The following is a 20872-nucleotide window of genomic DNA, read 5'->3' as shown; positions in this document are numbered from 1 at the left end:
AGCGCCAAGGGCCTCCTGGCGGTTCCCTCGCTGCAAGAAGCCAAGTTACAGGGAACCAGGCAGAGGGCCTTCTCGGTAGTGGCACCCACCCTGTGGAACGCCCTCCCACCAGATGTCAAAGAGAAAAACAACTACCAGACTTTTAATGTTTAATAGGTTATTGTATTTTAATATTCTGTTGGAAGCCGCTCAGAGTGGCTGGGGAAACCCAGCCAGATGGGCGGTGTATAAATAAATTATTATTATTATTATTATTATTATTATTATTATTATTATTATTAGGATTCCTTGGTGTACATCCAACTTTCTTTATCTCATATTGTAGAATTGTACGCTGGAAGGGAGCCTGGTGGTCATCTATGTCCAAGCCCCAGCAATGCAGGAATTCAGTGAAAGCATCCACAACAGATAGACACCCAACCTTTGCTGAAAATACTCCACCACCTCCCTAGGGAGTCTGTTCCACTGTCAAACAGCTCTTGCCACCAGAAAGTTCTTCCTGATGTTTATCCAAGAAAGTTATTCCTGATGTATGTCTAAGAAAGGAGTCTCTTTTTCTTGCAACATGAAGCTATTGATTCAGGTCCTTACCCCCCCCCCCCCAGCACAAGAAAACAAGCTTCCTCTGTCTTCCATATCTTGGCCTTTTAGAGATTTGAAGATGGCTGCCATATCAGCTCTCAGTCTCCTCTTATCTAGGCTAAACACATTACTTTATTGCAATGGCTGCTATAAAACAGATCCTATTTAAAAGTCCAAGTCTGCTTCTCATCCACCATCAACTTCCACACCATCAGTCACCTATTCCCTGACCCTACTCTCAAGGTTGACTTGCCACCAGCATTCATTTTTTGGGGGAAAAATATTTTTATTGCTCAATTTCCACATAACAAATTATCAAACCATACAGTCACCTACATAATTTAAGTAATTTGTGTAAAGTTCCCATTCCTCCTTGAAATCACAGTTGTTTTTGTCTCACATTTTGTATGTCAATTTGGCCAGTTCTCCATAGTTCATCGCCATCAGCATTCAAACTCTCTTTCAAAGGCTCATCCAATCACCGCTCACTATGCATTTACCTTAATTCCTCTATTAATATTTATGCATATAGCATTATGTTCAAAACACCAGAACTTCATAGTCCACCCCCAACCGCAATTGGGCTGCCCTATTCTTAGGAAGGTAGCACAGGTGTGTGGGGGAGGGTGAAAGTCACAGACAGGTGCGGGGATGTGTGGGTGGCCCTTAGGTGCCATTTCTGTCCCACGATACTTCCAAGTGAGAGCAGGAAGCCTTACCCTTCTCATTGTCTTATGACATGTGGTCCTATGGTGTCTCCAGGAAGCTAAATCAGAAGACTGCTGAGCCTTTGAGAGGCTACTGTGATTTTAACCAAAAGCAGAACTGTCAACAGATCTGCTGCTTCCTGTTCAGAATGGCTGGGAGATTAATTTCCCCTGGCAGAAAGGCTTTAATTACTGTTTTCCCCTTGCTTAACTCTCCCCCCCCCTTTCCTTTTATACTGGATTTCACTATAAAATAAAGACTGGGAGAGTAGCTCCATCCATCCCTTCCCCTTTTGCAGGCAGCAGAAGTTGACTAATTAAGGAGCAATTATGGCGCTATGAATCACTTACCAGTGACAGTTGTGCATGTGTAGGTGCTCCACACAATCAGGACCCCTGGTTGTGCAGGGTTCCCCATGGGGAAAGGCCGCAGCTCAGGGCTCATCCAGTCTTGTCCTTGCCCCACTACTTTCCACTAAAAAACCCCATCAATATTTACTGCTGAATCAGAGCAAATGTCCATTGGATTCTCCAGGTAGGATTCCCTGTCTGGAATTCTGGAGAGCCATGGCCAGTCACTGTAAACAATACTGACCAAGGTGTTCCAATGGTGTCCATAAGGCAGGTGCAACAGAGCTACACATTTACTTTGCTCACGGAGGCATGGATGACTAGGACTTATTTGTAAGCACTCTGCAAACCACAACCCGTGCATTTTAATTTAAAGCCTTCCTTGGGGGAATAGAATTTGATGTTCTTCTTCAAAGAGAATTATCTTGGGGCATATGAACACCACAGACTTAAAACGGCTTTATTAGTTGTGCTTCTGGGAGATTCTCTAAGGAATTCCTATGGAATTGTCAATACCCTTGACCCAAACTACAAATGCTATTGGGGGGGTTAATGATACAGTTATGAAACTGCCACGTTACATAGATAACCCTAGATATTAAATGGATACTATTGAAAGGATTCAGAAAGAGATTTCAGGAGGAGGAGGAGGAGGAGGAGGAGGAGGAGGAGGAGGAGGAGGAGGAGAAAACTAGCCTGAGAGGAAGGCTTTAAATTGAAATGTGATTTGCATTTAATAAGAACAAACTTGAACAATTCAGTTGTTGTGATGTCTGAAGTTTGCACACCAGCCGGCAATTCTCACCTGCAATCCTGACACTCAGTTCTAGGGATCTTTTGATGCTGAGACCTTGCACTACAGAGTTTGGCACCCCAAGGGTTTACACAGACCACAGAGATAAAATGAGAAGGTCCTATGGATAGGTCTGGCAGTGGTGCACATCAATAACTCCTCTTTTAATTACTACCAGTGCAACGTGCTTGCTTTTAAAAACTTAAGAACTTATTATCACAGTGGACAACCAGTTGTCTACGGGAAGCCTGAAAGCAGCACCTGAGTGCAACAGACACTCTTCATTTTTGATTCCCAGCAACTGATATTCAGAGGCATGCTGCCTGTCCCCTCTCTCAGCTTCCATGTTCCAATTACATATCCCCCACTGTCTCATTTGATACATGCCTGAGCTTAAGAATTGTTATTATGGTGCCCACATATGCATTGCAAAGTGTTTTTCAGGTACTTAAGAACATACTTTGAGTCTCTGCCCCAAAGACTCTGCAGGTTTTGTTTTCCATTGTGTTTATTAAGTTTTATCAACAAACATGACAACAGTGTATGGTCATGAATTGCAGCTTTTAAATAATGAATTCAAATCTAGAGGATTTCCTCATCCCAGTCTACATGGACTTCAGAATTCCACAATTTCATGGCAAGGAAGTCTGGTTTGAGAAGCAGAGCCATTCCATCATAGCAGAATTGTGGTCTTTCTGCCCTCCTCTCCTCCTTGGAACTACAAATCTATGGTTTTCATGCACCAGTTACTGCTACGCATGTTTTGAGGCTTGCATCCAGAGTAGAATTATGTATTTCACTCTTTGGTTTTTATAGATAATAGCCATATCCCATTGTAATGCTAAGAGTATACCTTTACTTCAAACTTATACCATCTACTGCATAGACTTTTGGGAGCCGCAATTTGGTGTGAGTGCCAAACATTCTCTGTTTAGGATCCCTCATCCTTCTCGTACAACTACAATGCCCAGAGTTCACTAGGGAGAGAGAATGATGGCTAAACCAGTTTGTAGTGGACATGCTTTCTATTCCACAGGCAGAGAACCTGGGGCCCTGGGGCTGCTGTTGGACTCCGGCTCCCATCAGCCACTCCAACATGCCCAGCCAGCAAGCATGATGGGAGTTGTAGTCCAGCAATAGCCAGAGGATCACCAGAATTTCCCCCTAATTTTCTGCTCTAATCCCTGGCTAGAATGAATTCACCGGATGTCAGAAATAGATTACTGGAGGTGGTATCATGTGGTTTTTCTGTGGGTTGTATTCAATGTGTGCAGTGAACAAAAGGCAGCTCGTGCAAGCAATCTTTCTCTTCTCCTCCCCTCTACACTCCGCAATTCCTCCCTGGGGAATGACTAAAAACATCTGGAGGGCCACAGATTCCCACCCTTGAAGGAGAGGATACATTTTGCCCTTGTGGTGATGACCCAAAACAGCACCATACTTCTAATGGAGCAAGCTTCTGCTTATAGAAGTTCACACTGCATTCAGTATCAGGATGTCATGGCCTCCTTTTGTTGATTTTCCCCTCCCTAGGACATGATCTGTAATTTTTTCTTGGTTCCTTTCTTCCTCTTGGGCGCTTTTCTTTCCCTCCCAATATGAGCGAAGGCTCCTTTGTCTCCGGAAGAGGACTCCTGTGATCCAGTTTGACTTCCTTTGTATCTTTCAGTGGTTTCAAGTGCAGCCAAAGTGCCTCCGCTTTTTCATTCATTTAGGAACCCTGACAAGAGTTAGTACGTATGCATATTATCTCTCTGTCTACCCTGCATGGTTCTCATTTATAGCCTGCAATCTCGGCACAACCTTGCACAGAACACTGCTTTGGTGGAATCAGTAATTGGTCAGAGATATTAATCGATGCTCCGGCTACATCACAAATGCCACTTTGACGTGCGTTCTGAAGCTCGCTGCTCCGTTTTGGGTGTATTTGGAGCTGAGAAGCCAGTTGTTTTGGATGCACCAGATCAGAGATGCTGTTTGACTCCCAACTCCCATCAATCCCAGCCAGTATAGCCAGTGGTCAGTGATGATGGGAGTTGGAGTCTAACCATATCTGGGAAGCTACTCCTCCTCTCAATGAGCGTGTTACAGCTGTCTCTCCCACCACACCCATAGTCCCCCACAATTTTGCTCCCCAAAGCACAATACAAGCACCGGCGGTACCGATATTATTTTCCTGCAACACTAACTCAGTTCTCACCTATGGGTTTCCTGCTCCTTTTGGCTTTTCCCCACACATTAACTGATGGCCAGTAAATGGGATCCCTATTATATTTTGTTATTTAGATGCTACTAATGAGGGCACTTAAATAATGATACTAAGTACTAATGGGATTTAATGAAAGAAATGGAATACCACCAGCAGATGCTGAACATGGCCCAAACCAAGGATGGGGAAACTTTGACCCTCCAGATGTTGCCAAACTGCAACTTCCACCATCCCTGACCATTGGCCATGCTGGCTGGGGCTGAAGGGGGCTGGGTTCCAAACAGCATCTGAAGGTCCACAGTTTCCCTATCCTTGTCTACACTTTCCAAGGTGGAATCCCATGTCCGCATGTGGAATAATCCCCTCCACTCCTGGTAGCTGCTTCCAATCAGCACATGAACCACAGGAGAGGCTGATTTTCACCAGAGGAGCACTTTCCCCTTACAACGTCTCCTTCCTACAACTTCTCCTCCCAATCTGTTCATTCCCCCTTGCTTGGGGTGGGGTTCTTAAGCATATATCACATGGTAAAAGGGCTGGTATTTTGGATCCTGTTTGCCAAACACACAAACACACGCCAAAGGAACCAAGTGGTCCACACTTAGGGCTGTAAGGTCTATGGCAGCAGAGGCCTTTGGGAGGCTCACTGTGATATGCGCATGTGCCTTCCTCTCCCTCCCTTTGCACAGCCGCCGTACGACAGGGTGACTCCCGAGCACATGGTCACTTCTCTCTGTTTTTGTTGCTCCTGTCCTCGTCCTGATGTGTTAGGTACAAAGGCAGGAAGCTGACCCAGCACAAGTCGGAAATAGAATGTTTCACTCCAAAAGGGAGTATGGGAAATGGTGGGAGAGCGACCATGAGCAGGTAAGCAAAAGCATGAGCGCCGCAACCCCCTCCTTTCCCAGTGAGATGTCTGTCAGTCGGAGGAGCATCTCGAGAGACATTGTAACCCACCTCCTCAATGTGTCAGCGCTGTACATCCCATACGACATGTCTGTAGAAGCTCGGACGCCACCGCTCCTTGTTTCCTTGTATGTTGTCGGAACCTGCAAACAGGGTTGCTAAGCCAACCTGGTCTCCTCTTGAGTCTGTAACAACAGCTTGATCTACAGCAGGTGAAGGGGGCAACTGCACGGAGAATGGAAGTGTTACTGCCTCATGTTTGTTGATCAAGGAGCAAAGAAAGGTCAGCTTAAACAGAAGCTGGCAACCCTAGCTGCAAGACGGACACTGTCTTTCTCAGTGGCGGGAACCGTTTTGTCCGCGATTCGTTCTTTTGCCACCAAAAAGGAGACTCTTTGCAACAAAACATCCCCCCTGCTGGTATGTGTTTGGCCTAGCCCAGATGGCAAAGAATCATCAGCATCGGTCTCTGGCATGTGTTGCTCTGGGCTACACACATGGTGAATTTGTTACAAATGTGCCACTGGCTTTATCCTTTTTATTTTAATACCAGTGATGCATTGTAATGATCAGACAAGGGCTTCCTGGGGCACTCTTGGCATTACTGAAGTACTCTCAGGCATGCATAGTCGACAATGACAGCACTACAAAATGCATGCCAAGAGCTTAAAGGATGTCTGAACAAACCCAGAGATCGCCACTGAAGGACTCTGTACTGCAATGAGCGTGAAGACAATAAACAAAGAAATTAATAAGCAGCTTGGGGAGCTCAATCCTACCTCCCAAAATCTCTCACCTGGCCTCCAGTATAGAGTTCTACTTATGTCCACCAAATGCATCTGCACTTACGACTCTTTCTCTTGTATAGGATGAGATACAAGCAATGAAGGACTCTTCAGCCAAGAGAAGGGGAGAGAAATGTGACTCAGTTCGCATTCGAAGGTGAACCTGCCTTCAAAATAGGGAAGCAATTTTTTCTCTAATTTTCCAGGTCTTACTAGTTCTTGTCAGATGCTGCCAGCCCAGGAGCAGGCAAGTGAGCTTCAGATGGCAGGGAGCTAGGAGTTCGGATGATATTTATCCTGTTTTTGAGAATTTTCTCCTGTGGAGCTGACATGTCACTGGCTCATAAATTATATTCACAGTCCAAGCTATTTTGTTTCTAAGCATTCCCCCCAGCAACTTTAACATGCACAAAGGACGTTTATTCATTCTTGCTAAATTACTTTCCCTAAAAATTCTTCATCAGCATAAACTTGGAGACATGCATATTTCTTCCAGATATGGCAAGCTCTATATTTCCTTTTGACAGCTCTAATATCAATACATCAACTTTTACAACTATCATTCCATCCATATATTTAGCTTATCACGTTGACACGTCTCTTAACCCAAAATTTATTGACCATCAACTGATAAACAAAACTTTAAGTGCCTTTATGACCTTGGATGATAAATTGAGCTTTCACCAAATTTGAGATAAACCTGTAGCCATGAACATTAATGACCCAACATTCTTCCTATTTATGAAAACAAACCATTCTGCCTTCTGAATGAAATTGAAATCAGTTACCCAAAATTCTTCTGAAGCTCACTTTAGGGCTGTGTAATTCCTTCAAAAAATTATTACACTTAATTATTTACATTGTCAACTTCTTAATTATTTCTCATGGACCATCCTCATTTGGGTATGACTTGATTTTGTTAAAATAAAATATGATCTGTACTTTATTTGGAGATAGATTAATATATCAGTAGCCATTCCAGAAAAATTAAAGCATCTACAGTATAGTGTAATATCCGTGACACTGTGAAAAATTAGATTCTGACCAGAGATAGTAGGATTTGTCATTTTAGCCAGGAATCATGAACAGGCAGATCCAGATCTATAGAGCAATCTCATCTGACAGCTGAACCAACTTTTAATCAAGATGAAGTAGAAAGTTTACAGTGTCACTTGCAAGGAGTATAAACTTGGTTGCTAAAACCGTAAGAGATAAAGGATTTTCCCGTTTTAGTGTTGATATTCCTCTCTGGGTGCTACATCTAATATCCCAAATATGCCTGAATGATAGTTCTCCATCATTGTCAAGTTCTTACGGTGACATGTCTCCGTCATTATTTTAGAGCCTGACCACCTCGGTGACAAATTGTGGACAGGATTTCAGAATGGAAAACAGTGTGTGTCCCCACAAAAAAATACGAAAGTCAACCTTCTCCAAAAGCATTTGGATAAGCTACAAAGCATCATTCAAAATGAATAACAATCCTTTTTAATGGACTCCCGGGTGTTCCTTCCATGGCGATCTCTTGAGTTGTTCAGGTCATCAATTTAATCCCTGCTGTTCTGTCTTTCTATTCCCTTGTTGGGCTTCAATGATGTCAGCAGTGGTCGATTGTGTTCACACATCTGCTCAGGATTGATCCACAGCTTCTGTTTGTTTGTCAACCTCTCTGTGTGGCATCCTCTCTCTCTCTCTCTCTGCCCTCCTCCATCTCTCTCTTCCCTCTTTTTCTCTCTCTTGTCGTGGCTGTGCCCGTTTCTAACTTGATTGATCTGTTCTGGAAAAAGAACAGCAATTCAGTTGAAGAACAAGAAGCAAATTGGTGGGGAAGAAAAGTGCATGCAAATATCAATTACTCATATGCCGATTTAGCCTGTTGACAGCGGGGAGGGGGCTGCTTCCCCACAGTATATGCAATCTTTGTCCTGTATATTTTCCCTCCAGTGAAGAGCTATTGTTCATTCTATAGCATGATGAATTTCATTTCAGTAGAGCTGAGAGACAGCACGCTCTTGAGGAAGATGCCCTACATTTGCTAGCTTAAATCTTATTAAATAGGCTGAGGACGTTTCTACTTGCATGGAGGTAAATGTGCCTGAAATCAGTGGGGCTTTACTTCCAAGGAATTTTGGTACAGAAGTCTCACAGGTAGAGCAAAGGTCTACCAGCAAACCCAAGAGAGAATTTTAGATATGCATGTCTGGTGGGAGAATTCCGCTTTCCTCTGCAGGCCACAGACATGTCAGTCTTGGTGTGGTGAATCTGCAACAGTGCTTTGGAGCATTGATGCATTGATGCATGACCTTACCATGTCAACTGTGTGACAAGTGAGTGTGTGTGCTGTGAGACTGTTTGGAATATGAAACTTGTTCATGTCTTTGAATTCAGGCTGTGCAATATATCGTCCATAACAGGTTTGAAGTCCATATTGTGATATCGGTTTCATAATTTTTGACCTGGCAATATATCAAGAATCATGGTGTGTGTGCGTGCGTGTGAGATGCAAAAAATCAAAATGTGGGGGAAACCATGAAGACAACCAATGTTTCTCTCGATTCCTGCAGCCCCTGTTGACTCTGCTGGCTCAACTCTCTGCAGCCTCCTGCAGAGGGGATAACTGTGAAGTCAGCCAATGCCTCTACATAGCTCCATCCTTATTTCAGCCATGATGATATATCACAATGTTGAAAACCAGATATCAGCCAGCCCTGCTTTGGATTAATGCTCATGTTTTGCACCGATAACACAGCCTTGGCACAATGGGCTTTGGCAACCAATCCTGTACTTCCCTTGCCTTGCACAGTGTAGACCAAGAAGATAAATAAACACTGCAGCCAATAAAACAATTGTTTCCACAATTCCTTAGGTCAGGTTTAGGGAACTTTTGACTTTCCAGATGCTGCTGGACTACAGTTCCCATCAACCCCAGCAAGCATGGCTAGTGCCTGGTGAATGATGGGTACTGTAGTTCAGCAACATCTGGAAGGCCAAAGATTCCCCACATCTGCCTTTTGGGAAAGGATTGTCTAAGTCTTCATTATATGAATGTTGATAAAACCCAGTGATGGATGTGACAACAGAAGGAACTGAGGCTAGAAGAGCAGAAACCATTTTTTCTTTTCATGTAGGCACAGATATTTAACTTGTGTTGTTCTAGTTATTTTCTGGTGCCAACACGGGGATAAATCATGGCAGGGATGAAGGACCTTTAACTCCCTGGATGGTGATGGATTCCTGCTCCCATCAGCTCCAGCCAGCAAGATCAATGTTCAGGGATGAGGAGAGTCCGTAGCCCAGAAACATCTGGAGGGCTGTAGGTTCCCTGCCCCAGATTTAAGGCATTGAGATTGGCTGACTTATCATCACAGAGACAAACCCTCATGCAAGCTGTTGCGAGATAGATATACGTTTCTTATTTGTTGCATTTAATTAAGTCGGTAATTTTAAGCCAAAGTCATAGCCGCGCTACCAAGGAATCGATGTTTTGACAGCCTCATAAAACATCCCATCACATAATTGATTTTAGATGATGGAAGTGAAAGCTATTAGTGGGTGGCTTGTGACTGATTGTTGCTCAAATATAAAAGTGCCTTGCAAACAACTAACATCATGCACATAAAAATGTTTCATAGAATCATAGAATCATAGAGTTGGAAGAGACCACAAGGGCCATCGAGTCCAACCCCCTGCCAAGCAGGAAACACCATCAGAGCACTCCTGACATATGGTTGTCAAGCCTCTGCTTAAAGACCTCCAAATAAGGAGACTCCACCACACTCCTTGGCAGCAAATTCCACTGTCGAACAGCTCTTACTGTCAGGAAGTTCTTCCTAATGTTTAGGTGGAATCTTCTTTCTTGTAGTTTGGATCCATTGCTCCGTGTCCAATTCTCTGGAGCAGCAGAAAACAACCTTTCTCCCTCCTCTATGTGACATCCTTTTATATATTTGAACATGGCTATCATATCACCCCTTAACCTCCTCTTCTCCAGGCTAAACATGCCCAGCTCCCTTAGCCGTTCCTCATAAGGCATCGTTTCCAGACCTTTGACCATTTTGGTTGCCCTCCTCTGGACACGTTCCAGTTTGTCAGTGTCCTTCTTGAACTGTGGTGCCCAGAACTGGACACAGTACTCCAGGTGAGGTCTGACCAGAGCAGAATACAGTGGCACTATTACTTCCCTTGATCTAGATGCTATACTCCTATTGATGCAGCCCAGAATTGCATTGGCTTTTTTAGCTGCCGCGTCACACTGTTGGCTCATGTCAAGTTTGTGGTCAACCTGTTTCATGTTTTGTGGTCAACCATGTTTCATGTTTGTGCAACAGCTCCCATTTTGTGGTTTTCTCCGACTTGCTTTCCGTGGAAGGAAATTGCTTGGGAGAAACCACCTTTCCAGCTCAGTGAACATGATGTTGTCAGGCTCCTGTTACTGTTTGAGCTGATGCATTGACTTTTCCCAGGGTATCATTGTACACAACATGGCCACGACGCAGCTTCCAACCTTTGAAGCCCAAATTGGTTTGCATGGTCCATTCTAACACCTAGAATCCAGAGAAGGAGGAACATCTAAGTTCTGTTTGGCTGCAATGCCTGAACAGGAAATATGGGTGCTAAGAGGAGGCATGGAGTCCTACTCACTCATCCCCTTCCACAACATCCATGTGTGCTCCAGACCACCCCGTCTCTGATCTCGGCCTTCTCCTACTGAATGGGGAACGTACAAAGAGGACTACCTACTACTCTAGTTTGCTTTAACGTTGAGTAGAAGCCCTGTGTCATCAGGAACCCTGAAAAAGGAGGGTTCTCTATCTCATGGAGACTTCTACTCATGTTCAAGCAAACACGAGCAGAGGTCCCCTTCAGACCCTCCTCATTCAACATAGAAAATTTGGGGCATGCAGAAGTAGGGGCATTGTGTATAATTGCGGCTGCCCCACATCAAAAGGGATATTGTAGAGTAAGTAAAGGTTCCGAAAAAGGCAACCCAAATGATCAAGGGGCTGCAGTAACTCCCCTATGAGGAGTCCATGGCCCCAGGTGCCTGTCATTGGGGGTCTCTGGGTCCCAGAGTCCAGTCTGGCAGTGCCACAGCACCCCCGGCCCCTCACTGAATGGCCGCCTGGTTAGTGTGGGGGGATGCACCCATAGGCAGGCAGACAGGCAGAGTGGTGCAGCGCAGCACAGCCCCGTGAACCCTCCATGCCCAGTGGCAGCAGTGAAAGTTAGGCTGGCATAGCAGGATTTTGTTTACCCTGATTACCCAGTACCTGGTCCCACCCATTGCATGTGTGCATGCACACCGGGTGCCAGTGAATTGCACAACACTGCTGATTTATTCCCACAGGAAGTTGTGATGGCCACCAACTTTAGAAGAGGATTAGGCAAATCAACAGAAGATATGGCTATCTACTCTGTACACTGTTGGAGGCAATAAGGCTCTGAATACCAGTTTCTGGGGGGCACAAATGGGGAAAGAACTGCTGAGGGCTTCTCACAGGCTCCTTCGACAAAAGGGTGCTGGACTAGTTGGGCCTTTGGTCTCCTGCCTCCTACTAATGTTCATATTTCCTGTTCAGGCCTAACACTTCAACAGGGTTCTCTGGACCTTTGATGGAGGTATTTTAACAGAGGGTTGTTATAATAATAATAATAATAATAATAATAATAATAATAATAATAATAATAATAGGCCAAATGATCTCACAGGGTTGTTCTGAGGATAATAATAATAATAAATTTTTATTTATACCCTGCCCTTCCTGGTTCAGAAAACCGGGCTCAGGACGGCTAACAACAAATTTAAAACACATAATTGATGCAACAAAAAATGCAGTATAAAATGTGAATAACAATAAATTCAGAATTCATAAATCAATTTAGGGGGGAAATCCATCCAATAAACATTAGATGATCACCAGGGCTAGCAGGCTAAATTAGTCCTATTTGGGCCAGCGAGGAGACCAGGGGAGAATTAGCTGTGGGATCCCAGAGCGGGTAATCTTCATAAAAAGGGGAGGCGAGGGAAGGAAGGGGAATAAAAGATCAGGCTAAGTTCAAATTGAAAGCCAGGCGCGGAATAGCTCTGTCTTACAGGCCCGACGGAAGGAGGTTAAATTCTGAAGGGCCCTAGTCTCATGGGACAGAGCATTCCACCAGGTCGGAGCCATCACTGAGAAGGCCGTGGCCCTGGCCCTGTTGTGGTTGCAAGATTGCTCCATTGAGCAGGGGGTTCCACTACATAACGTCTCAGGTTTCTCCCAACTCTTAAAAACCTATTCAATTGCTTTATGCAGAGTCAGGCTATTGGTCCTCTAGGGCAGCACTGTCTGCGCTGACCAATAGCAGCTTACCAGATTTTCACACAGCCACAGGACAGGCTGGGAACTGAGCTGGGGACGTGGTGTGTTCCATCACTTTGCATGTCTTTCTTGTGCAAAGCCTGGCTTGTTCGGCCTGCATGTCACAAGCCCTTATATAGCTCAGCAGTTAGGCAGATCTGAGACACTACAGAGCTATGCTGCTGTTTGTTTTTATGGTAGGCTCGCGGCTCCAGCCAAAGCTTTGAGTGTCTCCCCCCCCCCCAAATGGAAGCCTAAGGTGACTTTTACTATCTTGCAGCTGCAACTACAGAGGAGGAGGAGAAGAAAAACAGCATTTTAACTTGATTTATCCACCGCCATAAGCACTCATCTGTGCTCTTTAAAAAATAATTACAAAGGTGCAGAGATTTTTTACAGCAGTGAGTTTGCCAGAAAATGCTGCACATTCAATGAGATATTGATGCCCCCAAATTCCTGGGAACTGCAAGAGGGGAGAGTGCTGTTGCCATCAGGTTCTGCTTCTGGGCTTTTTACAGGCATTTGTCGGCTGCTGTCATAACACGATGCTGGATAGCTCAGTCGGTAGAGCATGAGACGCTTAACCTCAGGATTGTAGGTTTGAACCCCACATTGGTCAAAAGATTCCTGCGTTGCAGGGGGTTGAATTAGATGATGCTCGGGTCCCTTCCAATTCTCCAATTCCACGATTGTATGATTTCATGGCATAATGGGACATCGGTCTGAGCCAGCAGAAATCTTCCTTCATTATTTCTGTTCAAGCATTTGACATGCACAAGTTCTGAGTGTGCGAAGGGGCTTCTGAGAATGTACCTAGGTTGTTCTGCCTCAAGTAACAAAGATATGGGGGGAGGCAGCCCATAGCTCAGTGGTGGAGGGTCTGCTTTGCATGCAGAAAGTCCCAGGTTCAAGTCCTAGCATCTCCAGTTAGGAATGGGAATGTCCCCCGCTGAAACCCTGGAGAGCTTCTGCCAGTCGGTGAAGACAATGCTGAATTAGGTGAGCCATTGACCTGATTCAGTATAAGAAAGTTTCCTATGTCCCACTGTGGGGAAAAGGCATGATAGGAGCATAGCTGTCAACTTTTCCCTTTTCTTGCGAGGAATCCTATTCGGAATAAGGGAATTTCCCTTTAAAAAAGAGAAACGTTGACAGCTATGGATAGGAGAAACAAACGTTATAATGAATTTTCATGAGACTTTTAAAAAAGGGAAAAGAAACTGATGTGAAAATGTGCAAAAATGCAAAAAAATGGAATAATAGGAAATTGAGAGAAACAAAAAATGACAGATTCATCCATTCCTCTGTGGGTTAGAGAGAGAGAAAGGGAGAGAGGGGTGTGTGTGCTTGCCTGCCTGTGAGCTTGGCAAAGGTTGGAAAACCCAACCAAAATCTTAACAGCGATAAGGACACCTTGTGACAGGGATGACGAAGGTGAAAGATTATTCGAGGGATAAAAAGCATTGGGACTGCATTCTGTGGAAAGCTGCCTTCAGTATTTGAGGAGGGACAATGACTTTTGCATGTTTGTCGAATGTCGCTTTGTTTTCCCTCAACGAGAAAGCCAGTGATGCGATCTGACTGACCCCCTCAGTTAAACCTCCCGGATGGGCAAAGAGAGTGACACATGCGTCCCGAGGCCTATTTGGGTGGGGGTGGGTGGGTGGGTGGGAGAAGGGAATTTAAAAGTGGCCTTCTGCCTCCAATTTCCTGGAAATGCCACTGGTTTTTATGATTGACGCACTTTAGGGAGCGAAGAGGCTTAATTTGCTACATGAACGTGACACAGAGCTCTACAGTAAAAAAAAAGAAAGAAAGAAAAGGAACCAGTCTGGCACTTTCGATATATGGACATGGCAAAGAGCCCAGCTTGGGGTGGCAGCCGCTGACAGGAGACTCACTGCCTCCCTGGCTATTAAATGACACACTTCTGCTCTGTCAAGCAGGTGGCCTGTAATTAGGCAATTAGCTCCCAACAAGGCCAGTTGTGTAGTCACCCTGAATGGCTGGACAATCCTCTCAGAACCTAGGTGGACAGTATGTGAGGGAAATGAATATATGCACGCAAGACTTCCTCATCAAAAGACTGCTAACTCTCTCTATTCAAGCGTTCTGAACAGTCTGGAGGTCCCAGGTCAGGAAACCCAACCCCTAATTCTCAGGGTGAAAGAGAAAGACCATCATAATAACACATGTCACAGCCTCACTGTGGCTACCTTGCTTTGGGGAGGGGCATTTAGCTGCATTTCCTAACCCCCACTGTAATAATAATTTTATTATTTGTACCCTGCCCATCTGACTAGGTTTCCCTAGCCACTCTGGGCAGCTTCCAGCATATATAAAAACATAATAAAACAGCAAACCATAAAAATGGCTGCCTTCAGATGTTTCCTAAATGTTATATAATTACTTATCTTCTTGACATCTGATGGGAGGGCGTTCCACAGGGTGGGTGCCACTACCAAGAAGGCCCTCTGCCTGGTTCACTGTAGCTTCACACTGTAGTGAGGGAACCGCCAGAAGGCGCTCGGAGCTGGACCTGAGTGTCCAGGCTGGATGATGGGGGTAGAGGTGCTCCTTCAGGTCTACAGGGCCCAGGCTGTTTAGGGCTTTAAAGGTCAACACCAACACTTTGAAATGACCCCATAGCTGTCGATTGAGACAATGAATCAAAGTCCACAGCCTGCAAGCATGTGAGTTTCCCTACAGGGAATATCCCATGCAGGTATTCCCCTGCTTCTTCCCCATGGAAAACCATGAGAATCCCATGAGGTGAGGACCTTCTATGATGATGCTCACTGATTCAGTTTGGGAAGCCTCTCTCAGATATCTTCCCTGAGCTGTTTTCGAAATCTGCCTTGGTTTCATTTGTGTGATGCCGCATTGAATTCTGGTCTGGGAGAGATATCAATAAAGATGACAATAAACCCTTAAACTACGAATTCCATGAAAGATCGGCCAAGTATGAAGAAATTTAATTCATGTGGGAATGGAAAACAAGTAAATTTCCAACTAAGTTTCTCGGAAAGTGAGTATTCCCCCCCACCTTCTCTGGTTATCTTGACTCTTTTCTTTACACATAAACTTCCAGAAGCAGAGGTCTAATTTCCTAGACTTATTTTGGGCCACAAACCCCACGCTCCCCTTTCCTCCACCATTGCCCATCCATACTCCACTCTGCTCCCAGAGCTACTAACTGCATTAACTCACAAATCCCAGCTACTCCTTTACCAGCATTTCATCCTCCTGCTCCCTCTTACCTGAACTTTTGACAGCAAAGCCCCTCCTCCCATCCAGTCACAATGTAAAACACAGTTCTCTACAGGTACATTCAAACACGGGGAATGTTGCATTAGTTTTCCTGATCCTAATGCTGATCCTAATGGGACGCGGGTGGTGCTGTGGGTTAAACCACAGAGCCTAGGGCTTGCCGATCAGAAGGTCGGCGGTTCGAATCCCTGTGACAGGGTGAGCTCCCAGTGCTCGGTCCCAGCTCCTGCCAACCTAGCAGTTTGAAAGCACGTCAAAGTGCAAGTAGATAAATAGGTGCTGCTCCGACGGGAAGGTAAACGGCGTTTCCGTGCACTGCTCTGGTTCACCAGAAGCAGCTTAGTCATGCTGGCCACATGACCCAGAAGCTGTATGCCAGCTCTCTCGGCCAATAAAGCGAAATGAGCGCCGCAACCCCAGAGTCGTCAGGGGTCCCTTTACCTTTACCTAATGCTAGCACTTCAGTCCAATTTTTGAACATTGCTTCCATACTGCAGTACCTTTTGCGTTAAGGAACAGTCACTTCCTGACTGGTGCAGGCACATATTGCACTGAAGTGCACTCACACCAGTGGGTGTGGTGTGGCAAAACAAAAAGCATCACTGGACAATGTCTCTACTCCTCCATCCTTTATGTACATACATGCCTGGGACCCCCTATGATTTCCTATGAAAACAAATGGAAGGAACTGCATACAGGTATGCCATATGCCGCCCCAAATTTCATCACTCCCACAATTCTTTGGGTTAATGGTATTGCAAATGTTTTTCTTTTCTTTTTTGGAACCGATGAACACAGAAAGGAGTGTTAAACTTCCACTATTCTAAAAGTCATAGAAAAGCTCAGATATAATACAGAAATTAACAATTAGTGAAATGGAATAAACGGCTATGTGAATGCAGCCTACATCGACTGCAGAACACGTGTGACCACTTGTACTGTATTAGCTTGTCAAGTGTTGAAGAAGGATTTCACCACTGGCATAATGCCGTTTCACCAGAGCCACCTCCACAATGTGTCTTGTGATGTATGTGCCTGCAGTGTGTAAATCCAGACGACTGGTCCATGCATTGTTTCCCCTGATCTTAAGGGAAGTGGTTGTGCGTTTGTGTGTAGTGTTTGTGATATGTTATTGTGTGTGGTGCAGTTCTCGGTAGAGGTGCCCACTCTACAATAAGAAGATTGTCTAGGTGGATGAGTCTGTGAACTATTTTGCAGCCTCAGGCATGTTTGTTTTGTCTCAGCCATTGCTTAACAGTTTATACTTTGGAGATGCTCCATGATGTGGATTGCTGGTTAATAATGTGTAATTTGTTTACATGGATTTGTGTGTGTGTGCCGGAGCAGAGAAGGCTTGAAACAGCTGTGTGAACTGTAGGGTATCTCTGCCGATGAAAATGATGCTTCTCCTCATTCTTGTCTGTACGAATGGACCCAGAAACATTTCATCATAGGTGAAATGGACATAGTGGCTTGTTCCTCGTAGCCCAGGTGGAGAGGAGACATGACAGCCCTCTTCAAATACTTGTAGGACAGTTGCATAAAAGAAGAAAGCCAAGACTTGTTCTTTGCTGCCCAGAGGACACAGCTAGACCTTATGTTACAGGAGGCTAAATTTCAGTTGAGCATTCGAAGAAGCTCCTTGATGGTAAGAGTAGTTTGACAATGGAACTGCTTACCTGGAGAGGTGGTGGGTTTTGTTCCAAACTGGAGGTCTTCACAGAGAGGCTGTACAGCAGTTGCAGGCAACCATTGATTCTCCAGATGTTGCTGAACTACATCTCCCATCTTCCCTGGTCACTGGCCATTCTTTCTGGGACTGATGGGAGTTGTAGTTCAGCGGCTTCAGGAGGACCTGCTGTACAGCTGTCTCCTTGCAATACTCTCTTTTCCATGCACAGAGCAGAGGGTTGAACTAGATGGTGTGCAAGAAGCCTTTCAACTCCCCGATTCTGTGAAGTCTGAAAAATTTTCCGCATTCTCTAGAATGCAGTAGAAGCCATTGGTGGCTACCTGGTTTCATTTGGGTACCATGATGGTTCATTTCAAGGCTGATTGATTGACTACAGCATTTGCTTATACTTATCTTGACACTTGCTTCTTTCGATAGCAGCTAGCAAATTTAGTTCAGTTAGCTTTCGGGAATGACACCTGGGCGCTGTGATTCTGACATGTTTATTCAGCGCTGGCACCAGACTTCAATGGGGGGCCCTTGGTGTGATGCCAGCGTTGCTTCTCCACTGTCCAACACACACACACACACACACACACAGAGTGAGGTTTGGGCACAGCCCTGTTTGCAATGTCTGGCGCCACATGTTTTTCTGCTACTGACGCCATTCACTGCCCTCCATGGGGGCTTCAGTGTTGGGTGGGTGCTGGTGATTTTGAACGGGAGCTAATCTCAGCTGCCATCCATGGGGGCTGCCTGCTGTCTTAAGCGACCCCAAACGCATCACCCCAGACCATAGATCTCTGAAATCAATACATTTCATAGATCTGTGTGCCAGCATGTGGCGTTTTGGGTAACCCAAAATGGTAGGTGGCCACTGAAGATGAGCTTGGCTCCCATTCAAAGGAGGCAACACTGTTTGCTGTAATGGGTCGAGTGCTGAGTAGCATCATGGCTGGGGTAAGCTGGCAAATGGGCATTCCAAACTCTTGGGGCTATCAGGACACTGCCTGAGCCGGCCAGCCACTTGTGATGGCCCTGCTGTTAATAGCTCCCTTAGATATGAATCTTAAGTTCCTTCTCCCTCTCTCTCTTCCTTGTTTTGCAGCTCCAATGGGAAATCGGTCACATGGGCCCAGAACGAGAAGAGCACAAGCAGGGGAGCCCACCTCTGGCAGAGGCTTTCCGTTCATATCAACAAGAAGGAGAACCCCAACCAAACGGCTGTGATCAAGCCTTTCTCCAAAAGCACAGCCAGCAGCCAGCACAGCGGCAGCAGCGGCGCCACACTCACCGTCCCGCTCCCAGAGTCCAGTGCCAAACCGCTTTACGACGTCTCCGAAGCAGAGGAGCACTACCCGGCTCAGTACCGAGCTCAGACCCCTTCCCCCATCAGCACCATCAGCCAGAGGACCGCCTCACTCAGCCGGACGGAGGACGACGTCCCGACGTTCCAGACAGAGCAAACCCAGAGGAGCAGCTCCTCCCAAGGCTCCCTGATGGAGCAGATCAGCAGCGTGGTGACCCGCTTCACCGCCAACATCAGTGAACTCAACTCCATGATGCTCTCCACGACCACGCCGGGAGCCATGGTGGCCACTCCTCTGTGCTCTTCCTACCTGATCCCGAGAGAAATCCAGCTTCCTACCACCATGACGACGTTTGCAGAGATCCAGCCTCTCCCTGCCATCGAGGTCAACGGCGCATCTCAGTCGGCCAGGAAGCCGTCCTGCGGCAGCGTCAAAGAGGGCCCTTCGGCAGGAACACCAGCAGCGCCAAAGCCAGACCTGGAAGAGTTGGTGGCTTTGACGCCTCCCTCCCCCTTCAGGGACTCTGTCGACTCCGGGAGCGCTTCGCCCAGTTCCCCGGCCTCCGAATCCGCCCTGTGTATCCCCTCTTCGCCAAAATACGATTCGCTTATGATAAGAGATTACGCTCAGAGTTCTTCTTCTTTGTGAATGTAGCTCACGTTCAACCTTGGATCTCTACAGCTTCAAGACGACAGAGAGGGGAGGCCAACCCTCCGAGATCTCCAGTGTTTACAGACACAAATGAGAGTATTGGGTCACCTCGAATAAATAATAAAACACGGAAGCAGGAAAGGGAAAGGCGAGTTATGCTCTTTAAACACACACAAAATAAAAAAAACTGTTAGCAGATCTTTGTGGCCTTAAAAACATGGGCTTTTAAATGAGATAAAAAAACTGCACCTATCTTTGAGGGCTTATAAGGAGTCTCTTAAATCACATACCAAGTGCTTTGCATTAGTATATAACAATGAACCGTGGACAACGCATATCGGAGAGAGAGTGTGAAAAGGAAGGTTGACCTTAAGCAACCGTCCAGCGTTTGTTTACTTGGATTCCTTAACCCAGAAGTGAACCTTGACCTTTTATCAAGAAAACGGAAGACCAAAACGTTGAATGTACATTTTCTAAGAGACTTCAGATCTGGGACCAAAACAAATCCAGCTCCTTTTTTTGGTTCAAGGCATTTGTTTGGGTTTTTTTAAATGAAGATCTCAACCAATAGTCACCTGTTCTCTCTAACTGCTAACCAGTTGACAGACGTAAGTTGATGCATTGCAGCGGATGACTGCAGTCACAGAGGGCTTTCCAAACGACTTCTCATCCGACAGATTTGTTTATGAGGAAAAGTAATAATAATCTCTTCAGTTAAGTATCTAAAAGATTTTTTTTTTCTTTGTTAACATTGGATTCACCTCCAGAGCGACAAAATTCCAGGATTTTCCTGACTATTTCACCATGTTGCCAACCAATAATGGAGTAGCAAAAAAGAAAATTAATAATAACAATATTAATAATAATATTTTATGGAGTACTGTTTTGTAATTCCCTTACCAGGGCAAATGTTGAGGTGAATATTCTCTTTCTAGCGACGCTGTGGAGCTATTATAGCATAGCTGTGTTTCCCAAGTGAAATCCACACATTTTTATGGAAATTCTTACATTAACATTGCCAGTTTGAAATTTTTACCAGGCTCAAAGGTCTTTTAGTCATAAGGAAAGGGGTCAGTTGTCTGATATTGTTCTCGAGGAGCAGGGAAGGGCCATAGCTCAGTGACAGAGCATGTAAAAGGTCCCAGGTTCTAGGGCTGGAAGAGAACCCTGTCTGAAATCCCAGGAAGCTTCTGCCAATCAGTGTAGACAATACTGAGCTAGGAGGACCAATGGGCTGACTCGGTATAAGGCAGCTTCCTGTGTTCCTATGAGTTGTTGCTCTCAATCAGAGAGGT

The 20872-nt window shown here is 45.4% G+C and overlaps 1 protein-coding gene across 5 annotated transcripts in view; it reads left to right on the top strand.

The window, feature by feature from the left end:
* The window catches only part of GRM5 (glutamate metabotropic receptor 5), a 259147-nt gene extending 238975 nt beyond the window's left edge, over positions 1-20172 (top strand). For 2 of the 5 annotated variants that reach the window (XM_053385550.1, XM_053385551.1), the window contains exons 9-10: positions 5414-5509; positions 18725-20172. In XM_053385550.1, coding sequence (XP_053241525.1) covers positions 5414-5509; positions 18725-19574 — 946 coding nt within the window. In that variant the 3' untranslated portion in view covers positions 19575-20172. Of the gene's footprint in view, positions 1-5413; positions 5510-18724 lie in introns of those variants that run through there. The other 3 variants (XM_053385553.1, XM_053385554.1, XM_053385555.1) reach the window with 3 other exon arrangements.
* The last annotated feature ends 700 nt before the right edge of the window (positions 20173-20872 follow it).

Source organism: Podarcis raffonei, chromosome 4, assembly GCF_027172205.1.
Source record: "Podarcis raffonei isolate rPodRaf1 chromosome 4, rPodRaf1.pri, whole genome shotgun sequence".
NCBI classification, from domain to species: domain Eukaryota; kingdom Metazoa; phylum Chordata; class Lepidosauria; order Squamata; family Lacertidae; genus Podarcis; species Podarcis raffonei.
This window is presented reverse-complemented; position numbering and strand designations above follow the sequence as displayed.